Raw genomic sequence first — 27,428 nt, 5'->3', positions numbered from 1 at the left:
TACTTCGTGTAACCCCCACGAGCATTCAGGAGAGCACGTACACGTCGAGGCATGCTGTTCACGAGATTTGCCAAGGTTTGGACAGGAATCGCTTGCCATGCAGTTACAATAGCCTGCTGCAATTCACGCACAGAGGCAGGCTGCTTGTCCAAGTTGTCGATTTGACGCGTTAATTCTGCCCACAAGTTCTCCATCGGATTCATATCCAGGGACATGGCAGGCCACTCCATATGCTCTGCACCACGGTCAGCAAGAAAGTGTTGGATCATGCGAGCACGATGAGGCCGTGCATTGTCATCTTGGAAGACAAAGTTTCCTCGAAAGGCTGCACGAGCAAATGTAAGCAATGTTTCTTCCAGAATGGCCCTGTGCTTGAACTGGTTCAGGTTTCCATTCAGAACAACCAGGTCAGTTTTGCCCCCTGCATGAAAAGCAGCCCAAACGGTCACCCCACCACCTCCAGCTTGGACTCTTGGCACTATACAATCTTCGTTGTAGGCTTCATGCACTTGTCTGCGCACTCGGACGCGGCCATCTTGATGATAGACCAGAAATCTCGACTCGTCACTGAAGATCACGTGATTCCAGTGTCCTGGCTGCAATTGACGGTGCTCTCTGGCCCACTGCAATCGGCGCTGGCGGTGTTGTCTAGTCAGACGTGGCTTTCTCAGGGGACGCCTGGCACGATAGCCTGCTTGAACCAGTCGTTGGTTGACTTGCCTTCTGGATACAGGCACATTTGTCAGTTGCTGCCACTCAGCCCTAAGCCGATTAGCTGACTTGGTACGGCCATTGCGGACTAACCGGTGCAGCTGGCGATCATCCCTCCTTGTGGTTCTGCGGGGACGTCCTGGCCTCGGTATTGGAGTAGGGACACCGCTCTGAGCATTTCGTTTGAGGATATTTGACACCTGAACTTGAGTGATGCCATACTGCCAAGCAATAGCACACTGTTTCATGCCGGAATTTCGTAAAGCCACCACTAAATGACAAACAGCATTGTCGAGTTGACGGACCATCTCCAGGGGAAGCGGCAATAACTTTTGTAGATGTGCAGCAGTTGTTTTCCACTAATACAGAACGCAACAACCCTTATATACCCGATTGTGAAGCCAATCGTCAAATGTACCTGTCCCTACATTTTGTCAGGCCACCTGTGATATAATCCTGTTATTGACTTCTTGCTGCGACAGACAATCAGTGACATGGTTCTTTTAACAAAGAAATCACCGAAGCGTAAAAGAAACTCACCAGATTGATATACCGAGTTCAGAAAGTAAACCCAAGTCAAGAAAAAATAATATTCCATATTAAATGCCAAGTCTGTAGAAGTAAACTCTCATGCAGAAAAAACTGAAAATTTGGAAGAAGGTGGGCTTGGGATGTGGTGAGGGGGGTTAACGTGGTTAGAAAAGATCATGGTTTTGGACAAATACATATTTTGGATGATCTGAGATGGTGGTGAACAGCTGCCTGAAAGACCTGGAGGGAAGAATTTGATTGAAGAGATTGTAGAAGTTGGTACCACAGGTGGAAAAAAGAGGAACAAATGAATAGAGGTGAGCAGTGATTCTGGATTTTGGCAGTTTCACCAGAAGTGGGTTTGATGGTGTCAATTGTGTGTGTCCTGCAGAAACCTGGGGTAGAATAATGGGGGAGAGGGGTTGTGGACAAAGCACAGTAAGAGCAGAGGGTGCAAGACCAGAGAGGAGGCAGTAGAAGACAGAGACAACTGACCTGTCTGTGATGGGAAAGTGATAGGCCCATCGACACAGCTTCATTGCGGAAGATTACAATGACCTTGAAGGCCCTGATTTCCATGGCATCAACCTGAGGAAAGTGTGAGGCAGAGCATGTCAACCCAAAGCGTAGAGCAGTACTTCATCAAGCTGCAGATGAAGGTCTTGTAGGTGTATAGGAGTTCAGGTGTGCCAAAAAGGAACCTTGCATGGTGGAGTATGCCCATTCGGCAACTGGCTTTGGATGTCAACTTTGAAATGTGGTTTACCCAAGAACGATCATGGCTGATAGTGAGACCAAGGAGTTTGAGTGACAGAACTTCCTCAAGAGGGATGTTGACAAAGTAGATATGAGGGTTTTCCATAGGACATATTCCAACTTTGTCAAGGTCTGAAGAAAGGAAAGAGGTTGCTGCCTGCCTATTTGAAGGATGAGGGATGTCCTGGCATAGGGTGGAGTCATCAGCAAATATACATAAATGGGATTTTCGAGAGAGATCATTGATGAAGATTAGGAATAGGACTGGGGCCAGAAAACTGCCTTGGGGGACTCCAGCCTCAACAGGGAGAAGAGAGGGTTTGGAAGGTGCAAGGTCAGTACAAGGGCAGTGAGAAATTGTGTTTTGTGGATGTTACGACTGTTACTTCCTCTAGACAGTCAAGTTCGCTCATTTTTTCGGCGCACTGGCACGAGCCGAGAACGGCCCGGCCCCATCCAAGGATCTCACCAAACCGTCTGATCAGTAGTAGCGACGGGCGGTGTGTACAAAGGGCAGAGACTTAATCAACATGAGCTGATGACTCGCGCTTACTGGGAGTTCCTCATTCATGGGACACTGCCTCAAGCTCCAGTCCCCATCATGGACGGAGCTCAGCAGTTTACCCGAGCCTGACGGCGAAGTGCAGGGTTCACGCTGACCCATCCAGTATAGCGCACGTGCGGCCTCAGACATCGAAGAGCATCACAGACCTGTTATTGCTCCATCTCGCACGACTTGCAGCCGCTCGTCTTTCCAATAAGTTAGTCTACCAGCCACACCAGTGTTACGGAACTAGTTAACGTGTCGTAAAGTGCAACTCCACTGCCAGGGCGGGGTTCCTGCCTATCAAATTGGAGGAGACAATAACTGTGGAGAGACACTAAGGAGTAATGGACGTCCTGTGGGAGGAAGGATTCTGTTAAACAGATGATGTCGTGTTTATCAGCAGTAGCCTCGATTGAGAGTTCTGTCAGGTTGGAGCAGAGACCTTGGGTGTTTGAGTACTACTCAGTTTGGGACAGGGGCAGTGGCATTGGAAAGGTACAGGGCAGAAGTGGGAGGATTTCTGGGGCAGGGTGAGGGGGAAGCATTGTGAGGGTGGGATGAGGAGGGATGCAGAAAGGCGGGTCATGTAGCTTTGGAGGTGAGGGGGTGGGTAGGGTAGGAAGGAAACGGAAAGAAGGGACATGAAGTGGAGGGATGCCAATTCCAAATTCCCAAATCAGACCATGGAAAGAAGGGACATGAAGTGGAGGGCTGCTGATTCCAAATTCCCAAATCAGACCAATGGAGATAAAGTTCATGGGATGGGAGATAAGAAATTTTGTTGAAGGCATGGAGGAAGATGGTGCTGTAGGTGCAGGAGGAGGGTTTGTGGTTCAAGTGCTTAGCTGACAGACAGTTTTGGGAAATAATATTTGTGAAGAAAAAGAAGAGGAGGAATATATCATGGTGAAGAAGAAGAATATGTGCGGTACTCCTGATGGAGAAACAAGGAAAGTGAAGCATTTTAAAATGTTTTAAAGGAAGAAGGAAAAAGTGTTTATATATTCAATGAAGATCAGTTTGGAGATATTGAGAAAATTGGGAAAAAAGAATGATGTACAGGAAATACAGGAAGAAGGAAATTCAAGTAGCATGAGATAGTAGTGGAGTGAAAAAACGTATTTTTTTTTTTGTGTGTGTGTGTGGGGAGGGGAAATTGGATAACATTGAGTAGGTAGAAAGTACAGTATTTGGGAAGAAAGAAGCTAAGCGAGGAACACGACAACAAAAGGGACACAGTATTTTCTCAGTGGCTATTTGAAGAGTAGGCCTTGAACATCACGAAAACAAATTCGACAAATAAATCACAACAAGGTACGATTTAACACGGACAATTGTACAGAAAACAAACAGGAACGAAGGTACAACAGAAAAACACGCCAAATCCGGTTCGGAAAACTTGTGGCAGCTGTAGACCAACACGTGGAACAATGAAAAAATTCCAAGGGAATGAAGTTCAACACTGAGCATTTAACTGCAAAGCGTGGTTTGGGGGTATATAGATTACAGTAGATCTGAGAATGAACAACGCAAATGATACACAGAGCGATTGCGGTAGCCTCTCTCATCCTCTGGGAAAGTGTGAGGCTAATAACAGAACAAAGATTAGAAATGAAGGAATAACCTTGCTCAAAAAGAAAGCGTTGAGGATCGTTAAGAGAACAACAACTTTTTAGAGGAAATGCTGAAATGGGCAGTCGGAAAGAATTTTATGATCATACTAGCAGAAGTACCCGGCATTGCCGGGCGGGGGAGGGGAGGGGGAGGGGAGGGGAACGGGGGGGGGGGGGGGGCGAGCCCCTTGGCAAAGCGAGCGATTTTTTTTTTCATAGCGTCATAGCGTTCATAGCGTTCAAAGCGTCATATCGTTCATAGCGTCATGGCGTTCATAGCGTCATATCGTTCATAGCGTCATGGCGTTCATAGCGTCATAGCGATTTTTTTTTTCATAGCGTCATAGCGTTCGTAGCGTCATAGCGTTCGTAGTGTCATATCGTTCGTAGCGTCATACCGTTCGTAGCGTCATAGCGTTTCATAGCGTCATAGCGATTTTTTTTTCATAGCGTCATAGTGGTCATAGCGTTTCATAGCGTCATAGCGATTTTTTTTTTCATAGCGTCATAGCGTTCGTAGCGTCATAGCGTTCGTAGTGTCATATCGTTCGTAGCGTCATAGCGTCATCACGTGATCGCTCTGAGCGAATCAGCGCCCACCTGCTCTGATTCCGTTGATTCCGTGCGCTGAAATGCGCTGAGGTAAATATGAATAAAAAATATGGATCGTCAAATATTTTGAGTTCGGCCATGTTCGTCCCAGGCTCAATGGCCATGTCTATGCCAAATATCAAGCACGTAAGCCTCTCCGTTTAGGAGTCTATCGGTAACATTACACACACACACACACACACACACACACACACACACACACACACACACACACACACACACACACACACACACACAAACTGTGTTTTATATATACACAAAGAATTAAGTTAAGCACCCCTACACAACGAATTAAGGTAAGCACCCCCTAATATATATTCTTTGTGTATATGTATACATTGGCATATATTCTAAGGTATGTGAGATCAAATAATGATTGGTATGACATTAGCAATTATCCATTGATGAAATTGAGTGATCAAAGTGAAAAAAAGTGATTGGTTGAGTCAGTGATCCGATCACGTGGGTCCTACACACGTTATTGACGCAAAGATCGCTAGAGGTCTTCTCAGAACAATGACTGTACGTTAGAAAACATAAACGTCATCCACACTGTCCGTGATGGACCTATAGCTCCATACTTAAATTGAGGTGAAAATATGCCTAAAATTCCCAAAAAATTTCACCTTAAATTATTCAGAATAAAATATTGAAAACGGCATGATTGTTATGTTTTTATGTGACCATAATATCACTTCTCCAGAAAATATAGCAATATCATGGGTATATTACACTGTTTTGACGACAACAAACTTGTAATGTGCGAGGTTGTAAAAAAACGGGGGGGGGGGGGGTGCTTAACTTAATTCTTTGTGTATATATAGATGGTTACAGAGAAAGAAAGGAGATGAATCAATTCATTACAACTTTGTTAAAGGTTTAAGGCAATGGCTCTTTGAAGAGTCTTTTGAAGTACCTGAAATCCATCAGCAAGCCTTCAAAATGGCGCTTCTCTCGACAGAAACGTGCAGCGGTGGAACTAACAAAATCTGCATATACACAAAATTGTCCAGGTATTCCTTATTTCTCAACATGCAATGATACATAGAAAACATTGTGGAATCGTCCGAATTTCCCCCAGAAGCCTTTGATGGGTTTCTCTTGGAGGACGAGTAAACATCCCTGATCGAGCTGTGAGCTGTGAGCTGTCAGTATGACTCGTTTGGGTAAAATGTAGTGTAAAAGAAGCCAAAATGACAGTTTGGTGTAGCTTTTGCTCCTGAACTTATTCTTTATCTCTCAGCTGATGTCCCAAAGGACAGAACCATGCCTCCTTTCATCTCCTGGGTTCTTAGTTTGTAAAGAAAAATCTTGGGGTTGATAGAAAACATTTTGTTCCACCTTCAAGTGTCAAGAAAACAGCAACTTCAACTGTTTAACAGAAAAGGAAAGTTTGGCTATTGTCAGGAAAAGGTTTGTTTCTCATGACCTGCTCACATCTTTATATATGAAACGAGAAAGCATCTGAAAATGCAAAGCCCGTCCGCGTCCGTTTGTATTCAGACGTTTTCTTCTTCTCCCATATGCTCAAAATAACGAAAACAATTTAATATTATAGTATCGAGATTATAGTACAACTGAGAATGAATGGTCTCGACTCTATAGTCCATACTAAAGGATATCTGTGGACAGACTCACAGTCCGATTATGAAAGCCTCTCTGGTCCATTCTGTCCATTCGGGAACCGCACGAGGTTAATCAGTGGAAACATTCTCATTTAAAAATGCCCGATTCCCTTTGTTATTCATCATTTATGTATGACCATATATAGCATCTGCAGGGCAGAGAGCTCATCATTCTTATAAATATTTTATTTAATACAGCAATAAAATAATGTTTCCAATATGACGACTGTGTCAGAATGGCGACCTGTCTGGAATTGTAATCCTAGCCAAGAAACTGCTTCGGCAGAACTGATGCTCTGTACAGAGAAAAGTGTATAATAATAATAAACATTACCTCCCTCCACCCACCTTCAGTGGCGGAGGGAATAATCTATCTATTATATAATGTGAAGCATGGTGTCTGTCCGTGCGTTTGTCTGTCTCCCTTTTTACGGTGGCCACTGTGTTTGAAAAGCTCTGCACATGGGCAACGCTCAACATCTTATTATAATGGAGCAAACATATATGGTTATGTATGTGTCTATGTATGTATATTTGTGACCAATTCGTCTTCTTATTCTTCAATATATACAAAACCGAAAAACACAGTCCGTGAAGCCATGAGGCGGTGAGGCGGTGAAGCCGTGTGACTATATATTTATTAATTACGTAGTGTTTGAATGTCAGTTGCATCCTGTCTATTAATTACATATGTATATTAATTAAGTACTTTTGGAATATACCTTTTGACCCTTTAGACTGCTGAAACCCCTTAGACCTTTGAAGACCCTTTAAGTTCCCCAAGACCATTAAAGACCACAACGACTCTTAAAGACCCAAAAGACCCAGAGGACCCAAAATAACCCAAAGATCCAAAAGACCCCAAAGACGTATAATACCCCGAAGACCCCTAAGACCCCTAAGACCCCGAAGACCCAAAATACCCCAAAGACCCACAAGACTCCAAAGACCCAAAAGACTCCGAAGACCCAAAAGACCCTAAATACCCCAAAGTCCATTCATTAAAGACTCAGATGCTGCAAAAGACCCAGAGGACTCAAAAGACCCTGAAGACCCAAAAGACCTTGAGGACCCAAAATACCCCAAATACCCTTAAATACCTCAAAGACCCAGAGGACCTCTAAAGACTCAAAAAGACCACAAAGACCCATAAGACGCTTTATACCCATTAAACCAGATTGGACCCTCGATTATTTAGACTTAGATCTTTAGACCACTTGGACCTTTTTAGATTAAAAATAAATTACAAATAAATTTGCACAAAAGAAATGTCTGTATTATGATTGGTTTAAATCATGACAACACAGAAACTCGCGTTCAGTCAGGTCATTATCCTCAGTTAAAACAAGCCTGTGTCTGCAGCGACGTGTGGTGAGGCGAGCGCAGCGAGCTGATCCACTCTATTTCAATTCAACCAGAAGAAATGCATAATACCAAACACGATATATTTTAAACGTATAAACACAACATGCAATCACACTTTGTATATTAATGTGTTAAGATATGACCTGGGTTTACAGGATGGCCTCGAGGTACACACTTTCATCCATCATTTAATTAATTTATTTATTTGATATTTCATATCATTTTAAGCTGTCGAGCCCAGGTTCAAATCCCATCCCGGTGTTTCACGGACAGAGTGATTCATCATTGTGTGTGCCGTCCCTCCGATGGACCCAAAACTGGGCGTCACATCTACTGACACTAGTTGGAGGACGTAATGGTGATGTGATGACAGGATTTACCTCAACTGGCATTTACTCAGCATCAGTCACGTGGCCATCTCAGGCAATCAAAGTGAGGAGGGCTGGGAAGGTTTGCTCAGAAGTAGTGCAATCTCCTTTAAGCTGATTATTCCAGATTTGATTCTCGATCTGTATAGAAACAGTCGGACTGGTGTTTCACAGGCACGGTGTTACACCAAATATTGTGTTCTCGCATGCATGGTAAGCTGGGTACCCGTCTGCTAGCATTTGTTGGTCAACTTTTTAAAATCTCCCGGTGTCCTTTAATAAACAGTCCATGAGTTATTACAAGCAACCTGGAGAAATGCCAAACTCTTGCTGTTTGTGTCTATGGCCAGGCAATGTAGCCACCTTCATGGGGTGTCAGCAGATGTGAAACCGGCGTGTGACTGTGGATGAAAAGTTGCCACATTATCTAGATATGGTGGCAGCAGGAGTGGCCAGTCCAGGTGCCCAGAAAAAAAAGAGGGAGGGCAAATTAGACCCACTAGCAACGGTACCCGCCCTACGGGCGGGGCTTCAATTGGGAGGTCCAAATGAAAAGGCAAAATATCAGAAATTGAAGGCTTTTTATTTTTATTTTAAACGATTTATATAAACATCCGTTATATCATATCACACGCAAATCATCAAAATCTAAACAGTATTTGTAGAATTTCAATAAAATCACATCACTGTTCATATCGGTAAATATTATTCCATCGTGTTTGGGAAAATTGGAAAAATTGAAAAATTGGAAATACAATATAGTGTGGCAGACACCAAAGCTCACTGGCGTGATGGCATCATTCCGCGCACCAAGTGGGCGTTGGCCACGCCCGAGGGGTAGGCGTGGCCTCTGGATATACACGGGGCTCGCAGCCCCGAGCTCCTGAGTGCTACAGTGGAGCTCTTCCAATAAAGACTCTTTCTTATTACCTGCGTTGTCCGCTTCCCTTCTTGGTAAGCAAGTCGTGCGCACTACAATAGCCTATTTTACTCCAGGGGGTCCCAGGATTACCCACCCAAAATATCATTGCGATCGGTTCAGCCATTTTTGCGGTACCTGGGAACAGACAGACAGACAGACATTTGGCGAATTATAGTAAGATGCATACCTGGTGTAGAACCTGCTCCACTACATCTGGCTCGCAGTCCAAAACAACGTGTCTCTCCGTTTCCTTCTCCAAACTCGAAAGCACGTCTGACCATTTCGGAAGTGACGACATGCCGTGCGAGTTCCTGATCGGCGGAGACCTTTCGGCGCTCGCGCCCTGCACCGTGGGGGGCTCGTCGGTTCCACCCCCGATGAGCTCATCGATGCTGATGGCGCTGACCTGCCAACCGCGCCGAGGTGCAGATTCCAGCACAGTTTGCAGCAGAGCCAGTCCTGGAAGGCACATAGGGGGTTGAGCGCCATTGCCACCAAATCTATTAATCTATAGTGAGGTGAGAAATTGAATGTGGTATTCTGCAGTGAGATGTGCCTCTCTGGGGGTGAAACAGATAAAGGAAATGTTTCCAGCCGAAGGCAGAGATGAGGTCCAGCAATGGCGGAGCGGTGGGTGGTTGAAGCTGCAGCACAAACTGGGAGCCGCCCTCGGCGGGGGGGTACGACGCGGTGAGGAGGGAGACGTGCAGCGCTCCACAGAAGGCCGTGAGCGCCGACACTGAGCGAGCATCATACAAACCGAAGATGGCGTACACTCCTCGCGTAAACTGAGAACAAACTGTCAGGGGGATCAGTGGACAGAGCACACTCTCCATTTTGGTCATTGTGTATCCAAAACAACGTAAGTGATGCAAAACAAATTGCATTTTGGTAAAAATGATGCATCGACCTTTAACAAAAATGCAAAAAAGTGATTCGGGGTTGTAATTTTATTCTTTCACATAATAATGAAAGACTCTGTTATGGGTTAATGCAATTTAAATATCATTGACTCTTATGCCTAAACAAATAGATTGTGCAATTAGAACTTCACTTGGTCACGTGACTCACGAAATTTCCTTGCGAAAATAGGAATGTGATTAAATATCAACAAAGATTTTGAGGAGTCAATTAAAGTAATTATAAAAATTATTTTTTCAGATAAATGCTTTAAATAATGTCAGAAATACATTATCATCCACAAGAAGTGAATACAGCTAGCTTATAACAGGCCCAGCAAAGGATGATGTGCTGCATGATATACAAATAAATTTAGAAAATACGATTAGGCTCTTCATGCCTGTGCCATATCCACACATTATAAACTTAAACTATGACCCTATTGTGTATAAAGAGACGATGCTCGTCGGAGAATGAGAACACTGCGAGTGGATCAGGACACAACAGAGCACAAGGAACAGTAGAGAGAGAGAGAGAGAGAGAGAGAGAGAGAGAGAGAGAGAGAGAACACGAACAAGGGAGGGAGAGAGAGAGAGAGAGAGAGAGAGTGTGTGTGAGAGAGAGAGAGAGAAAGAGAGACTTTTGTATCCTTTTATTATAAAAGTATATAACCATTCCACAAAGCAGTGTTAAACAAAGCAACCAGTTTAAAGAAACATTGTATAAGGATCATGAATACACCAAAAAAGAGCAAAGGATATTTAAAAGAAACCAGCAAGTATAAAAACATTTTACAAACCAAAGGTGAAGACACAAAAAAAAAACACAAACAATTTTAAAGGAAATGCTCATGCAAGGGCTATGAATACATCAAGAGCAAATTAAGCGTTTAATTGAGAGAGAGAGAGAGAGAGAGAGAGAGAGAGAGAGAGAGAGAGAGAGAGAGAGAGAGAGAGAGAGTGAGAGAGAGAGAGAGAGTGAGAGAGAGAGAGAGAGAGAGAGATAGAAAGAAAGAGAGCGAGAGAGAGAGAGATAGATAGATAGAAAGAGAGCGAGAGAGAGAGAGATAGAAAGAGAGAGAGAGGGTGGGAGAGGGAGAAAGAGAGAGAGAGGGTGGGAGAGGGAGAAAGAGAGAGAGGGAGGGAGAGAGAGGAAGAGAGAGAGAAAGAGAGAGAAAGAGAAAGAGAAAGAGAGAAAGAGGGTGGGAGAGGGAGAAAGAGAGAGAGGGAGGGAGAGAGAGGAAGAGAGAGAGAAAGAGAAAGAGAAAGAGAAAGAGAGAAAGAGGGTGGGAGAGGGAGAAAGAGAGAGAGGGAGGGAGAGAGAGGAAGAGAGAGCGAAAGAGAGAAAGAGAGAAGAGAGAGAAAGAGAGAAAGAGAAAGAGAAAGAGAAAGAGAAAGATGGTCCCTTCTGCTTCCCCAGTGTCCCACCTACTTTTCGCTTCCCAGCATCCCGCCCCCTTTCTGCTTCCCCAGCATCCCGCCTGCTCTCTTCTTCGCCAGCATCCTGCCTGCTCTCTTCTTCGCCAGCATCCCTCCTGCTCTCCTCTGTCCCTACGTTCCCCCTCTCTGCTTCCGCTTTTCTTCCGCCCCTTCTGTGCTTCTCCTGCATCCGGGCACCGTCTCTGGTTCTCCAACATCCCACTACTTTCCGCTTTCCCAACGTCCTGCCACTTTTCTGCTTCCCCAACATCCTGCCACACTTGTGCTTCCCAGCATTCCGCACCCTCCATTCTCATCTCACGTTCCATTCAACACCCTCCCCATTTCCCCCACTCCACGCTCCCATACCTCCTCCCTTCATACCCACATTCTGCCAACACACCCTCTCCCCAATCCCTAACTCTATGGACCTCCAACATCCGAGGTCATCGCTCCAATTTGACAGATCACTCAATCCAAGCTGCCACTGGTCAACCTTACATTATCTACCTAACAGAATCCTTCCACCCACAGGATGCCCCAGATTCTTTAGTGTCTCTCCTTGGGTATTGTATTTTTCGGTTTGACAGGCCTGAACTCTGTCCTGATGGTGGAGTAGCAGTTTATGTCAAGAACTCCATTTCCCACTGTCTGTGTACTACCCTTCCCCCTCCTAACCCCTAGGAGTACCTTTGGCTGCGCTTTCCCCTCTACAACCATTTCCTGTTTTTTTGTGTGCTGTACCGTCCTCATAACAAGGATGACTCTATTTACATCTCCCGCTCTGCCAACATGAACCAACTTATAACCACTCATCCCAACTCTCTCTCTCTTCCTCATGTCACTCACTATGCCAATTGGCTGGGTGTTGGTACCACTTCAACCAGCCATGGCATTGTAGCAAAGGACTTTTGTGACTCCATGGGCCTCACCCTATCAGTGAACTTTCCGAATTGGTTTGGTAATGATGGATTTTCCGACTGAAGTCTCTTAATCCTCTTCTGCTCCAATAGATTCATCTGCTCATGTGCTTGTGAGAGTCAACATCTCTCTGGCTATTGTCAGAGATCTGCCTTAGTACCGTAGAGTCCGACAGTTCACCAAGTTGACTGGAGGGACTGCAATCCAACCTCTTATGTCAAGACAGGCCCTTTATTCACACCTCTCCTAATATTAATACTGTTTTGTAATCCCTCTACACAAGCTTGCTTTCCCTTATGTACAGATTTATACCATCTCGTCTGCAGTTATCTTCCTGGCGTCCGCCCTGAATTTGATAAAGTCTGGCACCACAGCTTGATCTCCAATTTCTCTGCTTATGGCATCCAAGGCCACCTCCGCTCATGGATCACTAACTTCCTCCACTCTCATAGTCACCGGGTAGCTCTTAACGGGATCCTCTCTTCCCTTCTCCCTGTCGCAACTTCTCCCTGTCGCAACTTCTCCCTGTCGCAACTTCTCCCTGTCACAGCCTCAAGGTACAAGGCAGTCCTGGACCCATTCTTGTTCCTCATCTTCATTAAATATCTTTCTGATTCCCTGGAAAATCCTGTCTATCTCTTTACCGATGATTACACCCTCTGCCATGTCATTCCTCATCCTTCAGACAGGCAGGCAGCAGCCTCTCCACTCTCTGCAGACGTTGATAGAAGCAGGAGCTGGTCTAACACTTCAAATATGTCTTTCAATCTCGACAAATCTCAAATACTCACTATGTCTCTCTGAAAGGACCGTCGGACAAACCCTCCCATCTATTTCTTAAGCAAACCACTTGAAGAGGTTCGGTCACTCAAACTTTTGGGTCTCCCCAACAGCCATGATCATTTTTGGGCAGACCATACTTCCAAGATGGCCTCCAACGCCAGCCACCAACTGGGCATCCTTTGTCGTGAAGGTCTTTCCTTGGCCAGTCTGAACTTTTGACAACATAAGAGGCCTATATTCGCAGCTTGATGGAGTACTGCTCTCCCCTTTAGGTTGGCTCCCCTGTGTTACACTTTGCCCTTATTGATGCCATAGAAGGCAAGGCCCTCAATCTCTCACGTTGCGATCATTGTGATCTCTCACAACAAATCTGAGTGTCTCGGCCTGATACTCTCACATTGAAGGCAGATTGGAGGCCTCTCAGTATTCTTCCGCCTCTATTGTCCTCTATTGCGTCTGTCCCTCCTTGGTTCCTGCAGCGTGTACATGGTCTGCCAGTAACCCTCTTATTGTTAAACTCCCAAAATCCAGACTCACTGCTCACCTGCACTCTCGCATGTGGAACAAACTTTCCAAATATGATTTGATAATGTATACAAAAAAAAAAAAATGTTACAAATGGGACTTACAGGCGTTGGTGATGGCAAAGCTGGTCGCCGCATCGAGCTGGGTCACGTGCGACCTCAGGCGAAATGGTGCGACCGTGTTGTTGGGGTTCGTGTTGTGTTCATAAATAGCCAAGCGGAAGGTGTTGTATTCTTGCACTGCTTCAGGGGTGAATAAACCACCTGCCAGGAAAAAACTACTTTAATCATCATCATAATCAGATATATATATATATATATATATACACATCTCACTCTCAATCAGTGCCCTTTAATTTTCGCTATTCGGAGGGACCGACCTAGTTCCATTTCAAATCATATTTTCTTTGCATCCACTATCATCCATGCATCACAACATCAATCTTCTGTGAACTCAATGCAAATCAGATCTCTCACTGTTGATGGCACCCGTAGACAATAACAGAATCACAGACCACAGCTCTTTTTCACGTTCCCTTGCCAGTTTCGAGCAGGCCCCAGCAATCAGTACAGCTCTGAGGCTGCTCATTCACTCCAAATTTCTGGGCCTTCGGTTCCCTAGCAAGTTTAGAGCAGGCCTCAGGAATCAGTACAGATCTGAGGCTGCTCATTCACTCCAAAATTCTGGGCCTTCGGTTCCCTAGCAAGTTTAGAGCAGGCCTCAGGAATCAGTACAGATCTGAGGCTGCTCATTCACTCCAAAATTCTGGGCCTTCGGTTCCCTAGCAAGTTTAGAGCAGGCCTCAGGAATCAGTACAGATCTGAGCCTGCTCATTCACTCCAAAATGCTGGGCCTTCGGTTCCCGAGCAAGTTTAGAGCAGGCCTCAGGAATCAGTACAGATCTGAGGCTGCTCATTCACTCCAAAATTCTGGGCCTTCGGTTCCCTAGCAAGTTTAGAGCAGGCCTCAGGAATCAGTACAGATCTGAGGCTGCTCATTCACTCCAAAATTCTGGGCCTTCGGTTCCCTAGCAAGTTTAGAGCAGGCCTCAGGAATCAGTACAGATCTGAGCCTGCTCATTCACTCCAAAATGCTGGGCCTTCGGTTCCCGAGCAAGTTTAGAGCAGGCCTCAGGAATCAGTACAGATCTGAGGCTGCTCATTCACTCCAAAATTCTGGGCCTTCGGTTCCCTAGCAAGTTTAGAGCAGGCCTCAGGAATCAGTACAGATCTGAGCCTGCTCATTCACTCCAAAATGCTGGGCCTTCGGTTCCCGAGCAAGTTTAGAGCAGGCCTCAGGAATCAGTACAGATCTGAGGCTGCTCATTCACTCCAAAATTCTGGGCTTTCGGTTCCCTAGCAAGTTTAGAGCAGGCCTCAGGAATCAGTACAGCTCTGAGACTGCTCATTCACTCCAAAAGGCTGGGCCTTCGGTTCCCTAGCAAGCTTAGAGCAGGCCTCAGGAATCAGTACAGATCTGAGGCTGCTCATTCACTCCAAAATTCTGGGCCTTCGGTTCCCTAGCAAGTTTAGAGCAGGCCTCAGGAATCAGTACAGATCTGAGGCTGCTCATTCACTCCAAAATTCTGGGCCTTCGGTTCCCTAGCAAGTTTAGAGCAGGCCTCAGGAATCAGTACAGATCTGAGGCTTCTTGTTCACTCCAAAATGCTGGGCCTTCGGTTCCCTAGCAAGTTTAGAGCAGGCCTCAGGAATCAGTACAGATCTGAGGCTGCTCGTTCACTCCAAAATGCTGGGCCTTCGGTCTGCTATTAATTGGCAGGGGAACTTGTGTACCCTATGTTTTTTGTGCACCATCCTAGTTGTATCTCTATTCCTGCTCTCTTTTAAGCTGCATTCACTCTAAGCTTGCGATGAGCACAAGCTATAAGCCAATCATTTCCATGTACTGTATCATGCGTGCTGCAACAGCATTATTGGGCCTGGCAGGTCGGTGCTGTGTAGAGGTAAGCCAGAAATGAGTAAGCCGTGAATTGAACGAGGGCAAGGATATGGATTTTCCATATTAAACCACTGAGAGCAAATCTGGAAACAAATTTTGCAAAAGAAAACCGTGAAACAACGATGAGCATCGGGTGAAATGTTTCCATATTTTTTATTTATTTCAACATTTCTCACATTATTCGGAATGTGCAAAGATTTTCCCAAAAGCCATTGTTTGAAGTTATCCTCATTAACCATAATTTCATTAAAAAATATCTTTACAGTGTTCACCGTTTTATTTGCTCGGAATCAAGAAACCAAGTATCATGTGAAGAAACACGTCTGACTACCCATATAAAAATGCAATGAAGTTTTTATTTTACATGGCTTAATAGCCGGCGAAGCCGGTGTTGTGAATGAACGCGTACGTATTATGTTGAAAAGCCAGATTTTGCTGAATCCTTTGAGAATTTCGAAGCTTTGACGCACCAAATCGCTCCATGGAGGCCGCCATCTTGCGGATGCGGAAGTATGCATAAAAAATTGCGAAAAAGTTCAATAGGAGTTTGTTTCACCCGTCTTTGTTTGATTCACAATCGTATGCACCTCTAATTTGTAATTAAAATACTTTAAGACCAACCTCGTTCCCCGGGCCCACACGGGTCCTGGTTATCTTCAACGAAAATCGTCACCAATTACCGGAACCAATGAGATTCGAGCATTTGAAAAAATATTTCAAAAAAGCTCTTTCCCGCGTTTCGGAGGCAAATATTCTAAAATTGACAAATAATTATTTTTTTAGAAATCTCGCGGCCGTAGGGGATAGTTTTTCATGGCCGGAAATATCCGAAGTTGAGACGGAATTCACCGAATTAATCAAGAAGAAAATTTTATAAATTTTAATCTCAACCAGAATGCAAATGGTGTCATTTTGATCTAGGTACGGTACCTACTACACCTACCTACTACCAACTACCTAACCTACTGATGCCATAGTGATGGGTAAAATAGTGGCAAGAGGCTTTGGCTTCGCCGGCTCATTGCGGCTTTGCAGTCGGGTACTAGTACTTGTTGAGAACCCGCAACACAAACCAGGCAGACATGCAGACAAAATACATGACAAACACCAGACTTCAGCAAACATAGCCACTGAGTACTGGGGAAGTGACGTACCTCCAGGGGCACTCTGGGTACCGGAGACACCATTGTTACAACATCACTTTTCTCTCCACACTCAATGGGAAATTAAGGATAAATTTCCTCCCAAAGGATGCTCTATTCTCTAGATGTTGTTTGTCCATGGTCTGTCCTCAAAATACTGAGCATCAAGCGAGGAAGCATCATGTACAATGTTTTTAAATCTTTGGTGCGGCTCAGCCATCATCACTCCGCCGACCTCCGAGACTCGGAGCGGACGCTCGAACCATTTCGCCACCGAGTATGATAATAATTTTTGCTTCTATAATTTTCAAGCAGAAACAAAGTTATTGCTGCGCAACTGATTTCGGTTGCGCAGCACTAAAAGTGCTGGGAAAGAAGTGTGTGCATGTTCCAACAAATTTTTCACCAGGAATAGACCTCCCAGCACTTTTTCAATTCCCAGTGACTATTTCTCAAACTTCAGTGACCAAACCTCCATTTTGCTTGAGGAGTGTCAACCTTTCCAGTTAGCAGAAGTTATTGTCGGAACAGAGATTGAAATATCAGCTTTAAAAACGTTCTCAACAAGAGCTCAAGCAGATCAGAGAGCAAACAATGATGGAATGCCAAGCTGTTGCCTCTCCAGAAGGTTATATTGCGGCAATAACTTGGAATCCCATCAATGGTTGACTTGTTTGTTCCTTGTCCTGCTTGAGCTTTTGGCCACTGCTTCAGGGCTCAGCTGTCGGTGCTGGACTTATACTTCACCTGAGCAATTTCTACCCTCGCCAGAGGAGAGGGTATTGCATTTGAGTCCGTTTGACTGTCTGTTTGTCTGTCTGTCTGTCTGTTTGTCGGCACAGAATAAATATGATTTTCTCTGCAACCGTTGGTCCGATTTACAGGAAATTTTCACCATAGGTGCAACTCCACCTGTATAATTTTTTAAATGATAATTATGACGTCATAAGTCACGTGGTTCGGCCGCCATCTTGGAAGAACCGAAAAACTTTGCACCACTATATCTCTAAAAGCGCTGAATAGAAAAAAATGAGACATGGCTCATTGTAAATAACTCTCCATGTGGAATAAAATATGTTAATGATGATGTCATAGGTGCCTCCATTATGACGTCATAATTCGACAAGTACAAAACTTCATCTGATCAAGATGAAATTTCTTGAGCTTAATCTTGGAATAAATAAGTTTAGAAAAAAAAAATGAGACGTCATCGGTCACGTGGTTCGGCCGCCATATTTGTTTTGACACAAAAGCCTTTAAAAACCACTGAAAATACATCCTGGCGAGGTTTGCAATCTCTGATTGCTCTTTTTCTTGTTTGGTTTTGTTTTATGGCCATGGACATCGTTCTCCCCTGTGCAATGATGGTAGGCAATGATGCCGGTACAACCCTGGCTGAATACCCTGCTGACAGTACCGACAGTTAGCCATCTTCAGTCCAGCATTGTTGGCCACTTGGATATGGACATGTTCTTTTTTGCATGATCTCCTTTCTTCTTTCTCTTTTACTATCTATCGTCTAGATTCTACACTGCCAATGAAAAATGAAGAAAGAAGTGTGTGCATGTTAAAATTGAAATACATAAAAGGCACAACACAAGACTGTTAGATGAGACAAACAGATGCACTGAGCTTTGGGGAAGTGCCGTCAATTCCCGAGGTACTCTGGGTACCAGTGACGTCACAAAAATGGTGCTATCTTTCTCATCACACATTTCCTAAGGAGGAATTTCTTCCTCCCCATGGATGGCAACCAATGGGGATTGTCTGTGCTATATCCTTTTGAATGCTGAACATCAAACAAGGGAGCCACACATACCATTTATAACCTGCACCAACCACCAAAGGTGGACGGAGGTTATGTTTTCATCCGTCGTTGTTTGTTTGTCTCTTTGTGAGCAGGATATCTCAAAATATTATGGACAGATTCAGATGAAACTTGGTGGACAGGTTAGATGTGTGACAAGGACGAATTGACTCGATTTTGGTGAAGATCCGGATCTGAGAATTTTCAGTCATTCTTGACCATCGAGAGATGGCGCCAAAAAACGATACATAGCACGATATCTCAAAAAGATATTCCAAAAAAAGAAGGATTCCACAAAGAAATCATTGTGACCACAAAGACTTCCACTATGGAAAAGTGACAACATGAGATTTACACATCAGAAACACAGGTTATAACACCGGAAGACATTTAAACAGACACATTCTGGCAACACTCTATGAGACAGAGCAAATATTATTTTTGAAGAACAGAATCTACTGGTCACAATACATTAACCCAATTAGTCGGTGGGCTTATGTAAAAAGAGCAAAATTTTGGGTAGATTCTTGACATTCATGTTTGAACACATCTAGAAACATCACTGATTAAGAAAAAAATGGGTGCCAGTTTTTCCATTAACATTTAGGGGCATTAATTTTAGGGCCATTTAGGGCCATTTTAAGGAACATTTAATCCGTAACGTTGACACTCCTGATTCATACATGCACCTTTAAAAAAATTTATCCATCTTGAAATAAATTTATATTGAATTACATGTTCTACATTATTTCTATTAAATGTTTTGGAGGATTGGTGAAGAGTGCTCGAATCATAAATATGTCGTTATTATTGGAATCCTCATATGCCAAAACATATGGCTAGACACCAAAAACATCTTCCTATGTCCATTGGTTCAAAAGTTATGGCATTTTACGTAAAAAAAAGTCTGAAATTTGGTGGCCATCTTTGATTTTTGCTAATTTAGAGTATTTCTAGTGCTCTTATTTTGTTTCCAATGAATTGTTGACCCCCATATATGAGTTTAGATAAGATGGAATAAATATTGTATGACATTTGAATGAATAGCATAGTTAATTGGCAAATATTTTTTAAAGAAATTGAGTTTTGGTGGCGGCCATTTTGAAATTCAAAATGGAGGCCCTAAATGTTAATGGAAAAACTGGCACCCTTTTTGTCCCCCGTCGCACCGTGGAGCGAAAGGGGGACTATGGTTTTCCCCTCCGTCCGTGTGTGCGTGCGTACGTGCACTGCAATATCTTTATAAAAGTAAGCGAAGGACCAAATTCTAATTTGGTGTGTGGGTGCAACTAGGCATATGGAAGAACCCTATTGAAAATTAGGTCGCCACGTCAAAATCCAAGATGGCTGTCACCATATCTAAACCTTGTGAGCGCGATATCTTGAAAAGTAAATGTCTGAACCTTGTTAGCGGAATATCTTGAAAAATAAATGAACTACTAACTTGTAATCTGGTGTGTGGGTGTATCGAGGAATAAGGAAGAACGCTATTGAAAATTGGGTCGCCACGTCAAAATCCAAGATGGCCGCCTTGCGTCTTCCACTTTGTCAACTCACATCACTTCATCGACGGGGGACCGAGGCGTAACGCTTGTTTTCCTTAATCAGTGAAATTTCTAGATGTGTTTAGACATGAGAGCCAAGAATTTATCCAAAAAAATGACAAACCTGGAAAATGTTACATAAGCCGATAGATAGACTAAATGGGGTCTTTTACCTTTCGGCTATTATAAAAGACAGCCTTACTTCACCATAGTCTCTGTTGCATTTTCGGAGACAACTGTTCCAAAGAGAGATTCCGCCACCTCCCATGACAATTCCTTTGAAGACATGGAAGCTTCAGAATGAAAGGTCAGTACAAGTCACTTTTATAAGTAACCTTCAATAGATGTGGTATTTGCCATGAAGAAACATGTATTCGCTTAATAAAAATGCTTCCGCAAAATCCAGGTTATTTTTTGTTTTATGTACTTCCAAGCTCTGCTACTGTAATGTCCTAAAATGAGGAGTATTATGGATTATCAACTCAAGATGTTCATTCCAGTCCAAAATAAACAATTTTAATTTCAAATCGTAAATTTTATTCTAAGATAGCCAAGCATTCCGTCAAGATGTGAAACTATTTCAATACAAGTGGTGACGTCACAAGTGGAGTGCTGACCGAGATAATGAATCCATTTCTCGTGTTTGGTGCAGGACTTATGGCATGGCAGCTTCAGAGCACCCGAGGATGCAAGAGCAGTTGTTGCACATTTTCTTAACCACCCTTTTCATGTTGACAAGGTTTTGCCAAGCCTGGTGTTGGCTTAGCGGTTAGAGTGCCGGCTTGGGATCCTAGGATCCTGGGTTTGAATCCCGGTCGATCGCTGAATTAACACCAGGTGGGTTGACTCAGCCTGTCATCCTTCTGAGGTCGGCAAATTGAGTACCAGTTCACTGGTAATTCCCTGTGTGTTGCAAGAGGCGACTAACAGGGTTGGTGGCAGGAAGGGCATCCGGCCATAAAACATTGCTTCAAAAAGGGGACCACGGTGCCTGAAAAAGGCCAACCCCTGCTCTGCGGGGAAAAATGGCCTCTAAAGGCGGTTCAAGGTTGAATTTGTCATCCTTGGCAATGCTTATGACAATGACGACGTCACCTCTTTGTGATGCATCTTGGTTGTGATGTTGTTGTGATGCATCATTGCATCTTGGTTGATCACGTTTGTCACCTTGGAACTTTCACATCTTGCGGGGATGCTTGGCAGTGCAAAACTAAAATATACGACTAGGGGAAAAAATTGTCTTGGCCAAAACTGTCGGTCTCCAAACGAGAAATATTTGTTGGTGTTGTATTGTTTTCTCTCTACAAAATTGAGGCTGATGGAAGGTCTCAGACGGAAATGTACGCTGCGAGTTGAACAATGTCACCTTGGAATAGAATGTACATCTTCCTTGTTGTTTGTACAAAATCTGGGCCGATGGAAGAGCGCGTTGACAGATGGGAAATGGGCAACGAACTGACAGTTGGGGGACAGGCCGAAACATCAAGCAAGGGAACGAATGAGCAGGAAAAACAAAAAGGAGCGGATTGGAGGAAACACTGTAACTTGCAAATAATAGGGACAGGTTAGGTAGGATTAATAGGGTTAGAAAGGATCGCAAGTAGGGATGTGGATTAGGGTTAGAGATGGTGTGTGAGGCTTCCTGGAAGCCTTGGAGGGAAGAGTCTAGCTGTACAGTCTTCCAGGAGGCGATGCGACAAACCGGAGGAAAGAGGAACAAAGGAATCCCAATGTGACGTTAAAAGCTGCACATCTCGAACTAAAATAGTGATGGAAAACAGATGTCATTGGAGCAGTCTTGAACCATCTCCCCAGAGCATTCCATATCTGCCCATCGATTTTAATGACAATGCAAAATTTAATTCACGAGTCCAGCTAAAAGGTTGTTGCCGCATAAAAATTGGAAATAAAAACGTCTAAACGATTCCCAAGATTAAGGATGTGAATTATCAACAATTAATCAGGGATACACCAGAAGAGCAAGATGCACCGTGGATGGGAATGCTGCAATTTGATTTGTAACTCGCGGTGAATTCAATCATTTTTGAGTCGCTTGACTGCTTCCATATTTTTAATGCTGATTGTGTGCAATGAAGAAGGAACCACACACTCCTGCACGCTGACAGAAAGACACACACAGACGCACGAGAGGAGGAGACTTTAATAAGACCTGGTAGGTCTCCATTCCACCTACTCAATCACAGTCTCGTGTGAAGATAACAGCCAAAAACAGCAACTCACACGCACACACATGCGCACACAAACACACACACACATGCACACGCACACACACACACATGCAAACGGGGGTGGATACTTTGAGACCGAGTAGATCTCCGTTCCATCTCATGACGCCCACCCACGTGTGGCAAGAGCAGGCAAAAACAACTTGCATGCATACACACCCGTATATACACATATACATACACACACATACATACACACACACGCACACATACACATACACGCACACACATATAAACACACATAAACACATCGTGATCGTGGTGGGAGGGAGGGGGGCGGAGGGGGCGGCCGCACCAGGCGCGAAGTGGATGGGACGCCAGATGACACCCTCAAAAACACGTTTTCATGCTCCATTTGGTTGTATTGTACAGTATATCTAAATATAATGGAGCAAGTGTTTGTATGTACAGTGCATTCGGAAAGTATTCAGACCCCTTCACTTTTTCACATTTTGTTATGTTGCAGCCTTTTGCTGAAATCGTTTAAATTCATTTTTTCCCTCATCAATCTACACTCAATACCCCAAAATGACAAAGAGAAAACAGGATTTGAGAAAGTTTTGCAAATGTATTAAGAAGAAAAAACTGAAATATCACATTTACATAAGTATTCATACCCTTTGCTATGACACTTGAAATTTAGCTCAGGTGCCTCCCATTTCTCTTCATCATCTGAGATGTTTCTAGACCTTGATTGGAGTCCACCTGTGGTAAATTCAATTGATTGGACATGATTTGGAAAGGCACACACCTGTCTATATAAGGTCTCACAGCTGACAATGCATATCAGAGCAAAAACCAAGCCATGAGGTCGAAGGAACTGCCTGCAGAGCTCAGAGACAGGATTGTGTCGAGGCACAGATCTGGGGAAGCCTACAAAAAAAATTCTGCTGCATTTAAGGTTCCCAAGAGCACAGTGGCCTCCATAATTCTTAAATGAAAGAAGTTTGGAACAACCAGGACTCTTCCTGGAGTTGACCGCCCGGCCAAACTGAACAATCGGGGGAGAAGGGCCTTGGTAAGAGAGGTGACCAAGAACCAGATGGTCACTCTGGCTGAGCTCCAGAGATCCTGTGTGGAGATGGGAGAAACTTCCAGAAGGACAACCATCACTGCAACACTCCACCGATCTGGGCTTTATGGCAGAGTGGCCAGACGGAAGCCAAACAGTTCAATCTTAGTTTCATCAGACCACAGAATCTTGTTTCTCAGTCTGAGAGTCCTTTAGGTGCTTTTTTGCAAACTCCAAGCGGGCTTTCATGTGTCTTTCACTGAGGAGAGGCTTCCATCTGGCCACTCTACCATAAAGCCCAGATCGGTGGAGTGTCGCAGTGATGGTTGTCCTTCTGGAAGTTTTGTTAGCTAGGGTGACGGTTGTTGGGGGATGGTGTGGGGTGGTCGTGAGTATTGTTAGTTAGGGTGATAGTTGATGGGCGATTGTGTGGGGGTGGTGTGGGGTGGTCGTGAGTATTGTTGGTTCGGGTGACGGTTGTAGGGGAATTGTGAGGGCATGGTGGAGGGGTGGGAGGAGGGAGGGAAGTGGAGGGTGTAGGTTGGTCATGAGTACTGTTAGCTCGGGTGATGGTTGATGGGTTTTTTTGTGGTGTTTTTAGCTCACCTGGAACAAAGTTCAGGGGAGCTTATACGATGGTGCGTCGTCCACCAGTCCAGGTGCATAATTCCGTCAGTCCGTAAACACTTGAAACTTCTTCTCCGAAACCGCTAATGGGATTGCGACCAAATTTGGCACAAATGATATTTGTTGTGTTGTGAATAAAGTTTGTTCACGGCAATAAAAAAAACTCGGAGTCTAAGGGGGTCTACCGGGGGTCAAACTGCATCAAGGTTTGACCCCACAAAATAAGAATTTGCTTTTTTCTCTGAAACTGCACACAATATTTCGATGAAACCTGACCACAACCTTCATCACCCGTGATAATACCGAAGTTTGTTCACAGCACAAAGAAAAATCGAAGTTTAGAGGGGTCTATGGGGGTCAAAGTGGGTCCAGATTTGACCCCCCAAAATAGATATTTGCTTTTCTCTCTGAAACACAATGTTGAAACACAATCTGAAACACAATGTGTACACACACAATTTCAATAAAACTTGACCACAACCTTCATCCCATGTGATGTACCAAAGTTTGTTCACGGCATTAAAAAAAAAATCGGACCTTGAAGGGGTGTATGGGGGGGGGGGGGGGTTGTCCCCCAAAAACTTCCCTGCAAATGTCTGCTGCTCTTCTTCTGCTGCTCCAATCGGTTATTCTGATCATGTGCTTGTTAAAGTGGACATCTCTCTGGCCATTCTCAGAGAGCCTCCTTAGCGTCAACGAGTCTGGCATTTCACTTAGGCCAACTGGCACGGTCTTCAAGCAGCCATCAATCATCTGGACTGGTCTCCCATCTCTACTGCCTCTGACATAAACTCTTCCTGGGAATTCTTCCAAAGTAAACTGCTCTCTCTCATGCACAGATTTATCCCATCTCATCTTCACATGTCATACCCTTCCTCCCATCCATGGTACACTGAATCTTGTGGTGAGTCAGTTGCCCTGAAGCAACTTGCCTTCGCCTCATGGAAGGCAAATCCAACTGAAGGCAATCTCCATTCCTTTCACAAAGCTCAGAACAAGTGTATGTCTACCCTCAGGAGAGCCAGGAAGCACTATCTCTATACTCTGAAGACTGAACTGAACTGAAGACTATATTAAAACTGAAAATGAACGAGTGAAAACTATAAAAAAAATAGTTGTATATAAACTATAAAAATAAAAATAATAAATTTTTTAATATAAATCTATAAAAATTGAAAACTACATTAAAACTGAAGTGAAAACTAGTCTGAAGACTATACAAGACTGAACTCCTCCTCACTCACCACATTCAAATCATCACTCAAGACCTACCTGTTCAACACCGCATTCAACCCCTGACCGTCTCTTCTCCTTCCTTTCTGTTTGGTTATTTAATTATGTATTTTTGTCTTTTTTGTCTTTGTTTTACGTACTATGTCAAAGCGTCTTTGGGTTTCTTGAAAAGCGCTATACAAAATAAATGTATTATTATTATTATTATTATTATTATTATAACTCTTAAACCTGTCTCCTTCCTCCAAATCCTGGTGGCGTCTGGTCAAATCTGTTTCTGGTGTTTGTTCCCCCTCCATCCCCTCCCTTACCTCAAACGGCTACACAGCTGACTCAGCACGTGAAAAAGCTGAATGCCTCAACTCTGTGTTTGCCTCAAAATCTTGTGTCCCAAACCCGTCTCTCTCTGTACCCACCGTACCCAGTCGTACCCAGCTGCTCCTGTCCTTCTCTCCTGTCAAGGTGGAGAAGTTTCTGTCAAACCGAGACCCTGATTCTGCAACTGGACCAGACGGCATCAGCCCACGGTTCCTAAAATCCTGCTCTTCCGCTCTATCTCTCTGTTCTCTTCGCCCTCTATTTTGCTCAAGGTCATCTACCATTTGTTTGGAAATCAGCCAACATCACCGCTTTACACAAAAAATGTGCAAAAACATATCCTTGCAACGACAGACCAATTAGCTTGCTCCCAATCATCAGCAAAGTCATGGAATCCATCATTGCTGTGGATATCCATATGTTTTATATGTCCATATGTTTTATACCTCTCCCACCGCCCCCTTCCCACGCCCCCCCCCCCAAGCCCTCGCCCTCTCTCAGATCTCTCGATGTCTCCATGTCTCTCGGTCACTGCACTCAAATGTTGTGTTTGTGTCCTTCCCCCTCTCTCCCCATCTTGTCTACCGCTCCCTATGTTATATGTTTTATGTGTCGGTTTGTCTTTCTGTGTGATTAATGTTCGCTCTTTCACGAGCCTCGACCTTGTATACAAAAAAAAACAAAAAACAAAAAAAATATCAAATCCTTCCTCTGCTCCAATGGCTTGATCTCTGATCATCAATTTGGATTCAGACCAGGTCATTCTACTCTGGACATGCTGCTTCTGCTGTCTCAACAATGGATGGATGTCCTCAATGCCAAACGGGAAATCAGAGCTGTCTCCCTTGACATATCATGTGCTTTCGATACAGTCTGGCACCCCGCCTTGCTCACCAAACTCTCCTCTTATGGTATCAACACATAGCTTGTGGACTTCCTCACCGGTCGCAGTCAACGTGTGGCCCTAAATGGTATTCTCTCATCTCCCCTTCCTGTTCAGGCTGGAGTTCCCCAAGGCAGTGTTCTGGGCCCTGTGCTTTTTTGGTCTTCATCAATGATCTCTCCGACTCTCTGGAAAATCCTTTCTATCTCTTTGCTGATGCCTCCACTCTCTGCCGCTCCATACCTCATCCCTCAGATCGGCAGGCAGCAGCCTCCTTACTCTCTGCAGACCTGGACAAAATGACAGACTGGTCAAACAAGTGGAACATGTCTTTCAATCCTGACAAATCTCACACTCTCACTTTGTCTCTCTGAAAAGACCGTCTGGACAACCCTCCCATCTACTTTCTCAACAACCCTTTCCAATAAGTTCTGTCACTCAAGCTGGAAAGGCTCTCAGAATCAGCTTCATAGCAGGAGATTCCAATGATTCTGAAAGCGTTGGTTTCAATGGCTCCTCAGCAAAGGACTTCTGCGACTCATTGGGACTGACACTATCTGTCAATATCCCGACCCAGATCTCAGTCAACGGAGCATCTTCTCTTCTAGACTTGTCACTATCTGCCATGTCACGGGTCTCACTATCTGCCATGATCTTTCCTGGAAAAATCACATTTCAAAGCTGGCCTCCAAAGCCAGTTGCCGACTGGGCATCCTCCGTCATGCGAAGTCATTCCTTGGCACACCTGAGCTCCTCACCACATACAAGGCTTTCATCCACAGCTCGATGGAATACTATTCCCCCCCTCTGGGCCGGTGCTCCTCCTCACACATAGCCCAGCTTCACGCTGTTGAAACCAAAGCTTTTAGAATTATTGGAATCTCCCGCGATGAGGCTGACTCTGGGAGCCTTTCACTCGCTCACCGCAGGCAGGTTGGTGGTCTTTCTGTCTTCTACCGACTCCTCTCCGGCCAAGCTCCCCCAGCTCTGTCCCCCAAATATTCCTTGAGGTCGCACAAGATCTGCCTGCAACCCTCTTATGGTGAAACTGCCAAAATCA

The 27,428-nt window shown here is 44.3% G+C and overlaps 1 protein-coding gene across 1 annotated transcript in view; it reads right to left on the bottom strand.

The window, feature by feature from the left end:
- Positions 1-27,428, bottom strand: part of LOC137431142 (glutamate receptor 3-like) — a 152,358-nt gene that overhangs the window by 61,453 nt on the left and 63,477 nt on the right. The window contains exons 2-4 of the mRNA XM_078781532.1: positions 13,702-13,860; positions 9,607-9,849; positions 9,238-9,509 (exon numbers count right to left, since the gene is read on the bottom strand). Of these exons, the coding sequence (XP_078637658.1) occupies positions 9,238-9,509; positions 9,607-9,849; positions 13,702-13,860 (674 nt within the window). The remainder of the gene's footprint in view (positions 1-9,237; positions 9,510-9,606; positions 9,850-13,701; positions 13,861-27,428) is intronic.

This window comes from Myxine glutinosa, chromosome 7 (assembly GCF_964187855.1).
Source record: "Myxine glutinosa chromosome 7, kmMyxGlut1.1, whole genome shotgun sequence".
Taxonomy (NCBI): domain Eukaryota; kingdom Metazoa; phylum Chordata; class Myxini; order Myxiniformes; family Myxinidae; genus Myxine; species Myxine glutinosa.
Note: the sequence above shows the minus strand (reverse complement) of the source record. Positions and strands in the feature narration are given on the sequence as shown.